Source organism: Triticum dicoccoides, chromosome 4B (assembly GCF_002162155.2).
Source record: "Triticum dicoccoides isolate Atlit2015 ecotype Zavitan chromosome 4B, WEW_v2.0, whole genome shotgun sequence".
Lineage (NCBI taxonomy): Eukaryota > Viridiplantae > Streptophyta > Magnoliopsida > Poales > Poaceae > Triticum > Triticum dicoccoides.
In genome coordinates this window covers 282100055-282105129 of record NC_041387.1, presented here as the reverse complement: position 1 = coordinate 282105129, position 5075 = coordinate 282100055, and the positions used below count along the sequence as shown (strand labels likewise).

The following is a 5075-nucleotide window of genomic DNA, read 5'->3' as shown; positions in this document are numbered from 1 at the left end:
AATTCCCTAATAGCACACAGTTCATTGAAGGAACTGTATGTCGTATATCGCACACACATTGATATGGCTGCCTGTTTCTCTTGTTCTTCCTCATCGCAAACAGTTCTGCTGGATCAAACGTATGTGCTTCATTGCACATGCAACTAAAATCTGAACCGTGTTTGATGCATCCATCACCGCAAACGTTTTGCACATTTTAGACGGTTTTCTTACACCATCGTTTGCGATTATTGCATCGCACATAGTTTCTCAAAAGGTCTTTGATCGTAGTGTTGCGTTAGCAGCATCTTGCAGTAGTGGAAGGAGCATCTTCACCACTTCCTCGCCTGGCATTTTCCCATTCGGTCGCCGGCGTAGCTGTAGGCGTCCGCAGTTTGTGGAGGATCTTGGTCGTCGGAGGAGAAGGCGGAACTATGGTCATTGTCGTCGTTGCCCTGCCTCCGCCGCTGCTTCCTTCTCCTCGCGCTCCGAATGCTCTATGGCAAGCCGGAGCGCCCTCGCCTTCTTCCGGCGTAGGCGGCGAGCGTGCGTCTCCGCTGTCATGAGCGACGAATGGTAGACCCAGCGAGGAGCCGCTCGTCCTTGTTGGGCTCCGCCGACAACCTGCGACTACGGTGCGCGGTCTGCTCCGTTGCGTCCCTCACCCTTGCCGCTGCCTCTCGCGGCGAGTGGTGTGTGCCTCTGTTCGGGGTGCACATGCAGGCCGGCGACACGGGCACTAGCACCCCTCGCTGGCCCACGCGGAGCATCGGTTGGCGGGGAAGGGGATGGCACGGGGGTGGAGCGGATTGCGCTGCCCAAGCGGTGCTGCGCTCAAGACGGGAGGGTCAGCTCCGACGTTCGCGAAGCGCCGACGCTGGAGCTCGGGCGACGCTGGAGATCCGGAGCTACCCCGATGTCCACCTTGGACCACTCCAAGTCAATGCAGAAGTTGAGGACGGAGCTGGAGTGGCTGTCGGAGCTCGACATTGCGTTGGATTGGATCGGAATCAGACAGGAAAGAGGAGAGGATGGAGCGAGAGAGAGGGGATTGAGTGAACTAGGGTTCCAGGCGAGGATTTTATTTTGAGACAATCCAAGCGAGGAGCTGGATTGGGATCTTTGTGGGAAAGCCGTGGGTCAATGGTGGGCCGAATTGTTAGCAAGCCGTCCTATATCTACCCTCAATTTAGGCTAAGGGCATATATAATGGTGTTATTCTAGGAGTGCCATGTAGGATAAATGATGAGTTGAAGGAGAGAGAACTCGTAAGAAAATGTTTGTCCTCTTTTATGTAAGAGAAGACAAGAGATGATCTCTTAGCACAATATGTCTCATCACGTTTTTAGTAATAATTGGTTATTAAAGATAAGACTAAAAAAATCTATTATAGACACTCTTTTTATCATCTTTAAATTACGTGCAAGGATAAGCGCCCGGTGGAGCCGGTCCGCCATTCATTTGTTCGAGTTGCTGTAATCTACCGCATTCCATAGCGCCTGATAATCTGATATGCAGACGTAAAATTCCCACAAATTGAGTTCGTCCGTAGCGGCTCAACGACACCTCCCCGCTCCTCCCTGGCGGCGATCAGCCTCCGGCCACAGGAGATGGGCACCGCCGCAAAGCCCCCTCCCTTCGTCTGCTTCAAGTGGCCTTGGGGCCCTAGCCTTAATGGGAGCCCTAGCGCCAGCCCAAGCCCCTGCGGCGACCTCGAGCGCCCCTGGCTCTTCAAGTCTATCTCCACCGTCGCGCAAGGCCTCGCCATCGCCGGTGACATCCCCTCCGCTTCCAGTGGAAGCGGAGGTCATGGGGCGAGGTTGTGGAAGCGTCACCCGGGCACCGCGCCGATGGAGGCGGACCGCGGGGACGCGGAGCAGCGGGCGCTGGCGGCGGCGCTGGTGAGCGCGAGGGCGACCACGGTGCTGGAGTTCTACTCGCCGCGCTGCCGCCTCTGCTCATCGCTGCAAGGCCTCGTGCGCGAGCTCGAGGATGGTGGCAATGCATCTGCGAGCTTTGTGCTCGCCGACGCCGAAGACGACCGGTGGCTCCCGGAGGTGAGGGCGTCTCTTCCTGTTCATGCCGATTGCGTTGCTATCCATATTCTCTAGAATTATGCTGTTAATTTTCCTATCAATCGATGGATTAGTCTCGTTAGCCTCGTTGCTCTAATTATTTTTGTCGGAGCTGGTGCAATGTGTGGTGATTTGTAGAGGACTGAGGTTATAAACACTGATATTTCAGGAGAAGGTTGGTTGCTTATAAATTTTGTTCGTTAGCATATGCTGGGATGGTATTGAAGAGTTAAGTGCAGTTATTTTCATTTAACTCAAACCCTGTGGTGTGCTTGCATTTCAGTTAGTATGTGAATTGGGTGTTGAAAGTTGCTGCTTTAGGTTTCACTTCCTTGAAAGCCACGTGTTAACTCATAAAACGGTAAATGAATGAGGACGAGCTTCTTATCTTAGATGTGGTTATGTCAATCCCTGTTCTACAACCCACAGTCAGCTGCGTTGTTTGAGATCAAAGAGTCTTGGTGTTTACACTTTACACTAATTTATGTACTGCAATAGTAGCATCAGTGGACATAGTTTGCAGTCATTAGTGTGTATTGGTGAAGACTCTTGTTACTGCTAAAATGTAGCCTCGGTAGAAGCAACAATTTGCTCAACTTGAACATGCCTCCTGACTGTCAGGTTACAGCCAATCGTTTAACTGTGTTATCCTCTCATCATCTGAAGGTTAATGATGGAGTGAGTAAATACCATGCAGATGAATGGCTCGGACAGTGCAAGATGAGGGGAATGACATGCTAGATTAAGGAGAAATAGACTATACATGAGAGAGCACTTCAAATGAGGATTAGACATGGTTCTTAATCTCCAGGACACACAGTTCCCACCCCTATATAGTGTATAGTGACGACCGAACCCCAATTACTGATTATGTCGACTGGGATACAGACCCTTGGTTAACCTACATCTACCATCTGGCTCAATCTCTAATATGTTGTTCTTTTCATATGATTCAACTTCTTAATCCTCATGGGCCCTAGGCTCTTGCTGCATTCTGCTGCTAGTGTTAGTTTTGGACTCCCGAACAACCTGACTGTCTTGTTGCTGGCGGATGTCCTGGCCATTGTTGCCGAATGTATTGCTGCCGCGATGCTCCTATTGCCTTGCCTAGCGCCGTAGCCCTTTGTCCGCAACATCCTCTTTCTGCACAGACATGGCTATTCTTCTTCTACTTAGCATCGATCAAGCGGTAATGATGCATATGCTATAGTTTGCTTTAAGGACCTCTGTTACGGATATTTGACGTGCCAAAAAAAAGGCTAGGACATGCATTTGAAGGTGCTAGGTAGTATTTGCTATCCTTTTTTTAGAACAGTGATAGTGGCACCTTTGTGAGTAGGTCCACATAGGTTTTCAAACACATGTCAATACCATGGAACAAGCCCCTAGTGCTTGGAAAGTCGGAAGTAACACTTGGGCAATGAAGATGGTGGGCTTAGTTGAAGGATAAGCAGACGACAGTTCAGGATAACTATAACAGAGGCTTGACTGATGCTAAATTTGGTTATTTTGGGCGTTAAGGTTGTTTGAATACCTGACCTGCTAATCATTTCAAACATGGTTGATCTCTACTTTGGTTGTGTCAGCAGTACTGCTGTCGTTTTCTGCAGAAACATTGGCCCATTCTGCTTTCCCGTTTGGAGAAAGGGTTGCTCAGTTGCTAGACTTAAGTTCTTTGAAATTGAACTAAAACTGTTCCAGTCTCGCAGACACCCAAAACCATCCACCAACTCACTCAGGGTTCCAATTCGTTTAGGGTAGATAGGGATTATACTTGATCTCTTGTGATGTTCTGGGGAATTGAACTAACTTCCCTCCCCACATGAAGGGATTGGGTAAATTCTCACCATTCCAGAAAAGTTTTATTGCATGTTAGTGGTCTGTAACAATTCCTGAAAATATTTTTTTATACTAGTCTCCTTTATGGCTCACAGGCTCAGCTTACCAAGCTCACCGAAGATGCTATTTTTCTTGACATTGTTTGTTTTGAGGTTGCTTACCATTGCGACATACACCATGTGGTTACTGAAGATGCTATTAGTACTATGGGTTGTCCATATTCATATACTGCAGTATCTGAGCATGCTTTCATATCCATGATGTTTCCACTCTGAAGTCTGATGCTTCCACCTTTTAACAGCAACAATTATATGTATATTTGCAGCTTCTGCATTATGATGTCAGATATGTTCCTTGTTTTGTGCTCCTGGACAAGAATGGTAGAGCCCTAGCGAAAACCGGAGTTCCAACTAGCAGGCAGCATGTTATCGCTGGCCTTCATCATCTTCTTAACATGAAGCAACCATCTGGGCAGTACGGAAAGAAGAGTTGATCTTGATGACAATTTCTTGCGCATGATCTGTAATCATGGATCGTACCGTTCCTAAATACTCCCTCCGTCCGGAAATACTCGTCATTGAAATGAATGTATCTAGATGTATTTTAGTTGTAGATACATCCATTTTCATCATTTTGATGACGAGTATTTCCGGACGGAGGGAGTATAAGTCTTTCTCATTTCCGGACGGAGGGAGTATAAGTCTTTTTAGAGATTTCACTATGGACTACATACGGATGTATGTAGACGTAGTTTAGAGTGTAAATTCACTCATTTTGCTTCGTATGTAGTCTCTTATTGGAATCCCTAAAAAGACCTATATTTAGGAACAGAGGGAGTATCAGATAACACATTTTGTTTGTTAACCAAGCATAGACAATGTTGGAAAATATATTTTTAGCCAACTCATATATGGTCAGAATTCTAGAAGTTGATGTGGTGTTATTAGAATGTGGGAGATTGTGCTGCTTTTGTGACCTTTTTCCTGATGAATAGCGGTGTATTTGAATATACACGCTGGAATATTCTTCTGAAATAATTCATCACGATTTGTGATTCGCTGTGCAGGGCAGGTGAGACTGCTCGTGGGTGTCCCACCTCTGCCAACTTCGTCCCAATACAACTTGGCGGGCGTGAGCGGGAAGCCCGCCAAAGCTTACCTGTAGCCCACTTAGCTCGGCCCA

The 5075-nt window shown here is 47.6% G+C and overlaps 1 protein-coding gene across 1 annotated transcript; it reads left to right on the top strand.

The window, feature by feature from the left end:
• Positions 1–1467: 1467 nt before the first annotated feature.
• Positions 1468–4836, top strand: LOC119295972. Its single transcript, XM_037574393.1, has 3 exons — positions 1468–2036; positions 4219–4446; positions 4589–4836. The coding sequence occupies exons 1-2, from the start codon at positions 1590–1592 to the stop codon at positions 4384–4386; spliced, it is 615 nt and encodes a 204-aa protein (XP_037430290.1). The 5' UTR covers positions 1468–1589; the 3' UTR covers positions 4387–4446; positions 4589–4836.
• Positions 4837–5075: the final 239 nt, after the last annotated feature.

Bases quoted from the DNA above. Each gene is read 5' to 3' on its own strand.
- LOC119295972 (XM_037574393.1), top strand. From the start codon at position 1,590: ATGGGCACCGCCGCAAAGCCCCCTCCCTTCGTCTGCTTCAAGTGGCCT. The intron at 2,037-4,218 runs GTGAGGGCGTCT...GTATATTTGCAG, and splicing joins ACGACCGGTGGCTCCCGGAG to CTTCTGCATTATGATGTCAG.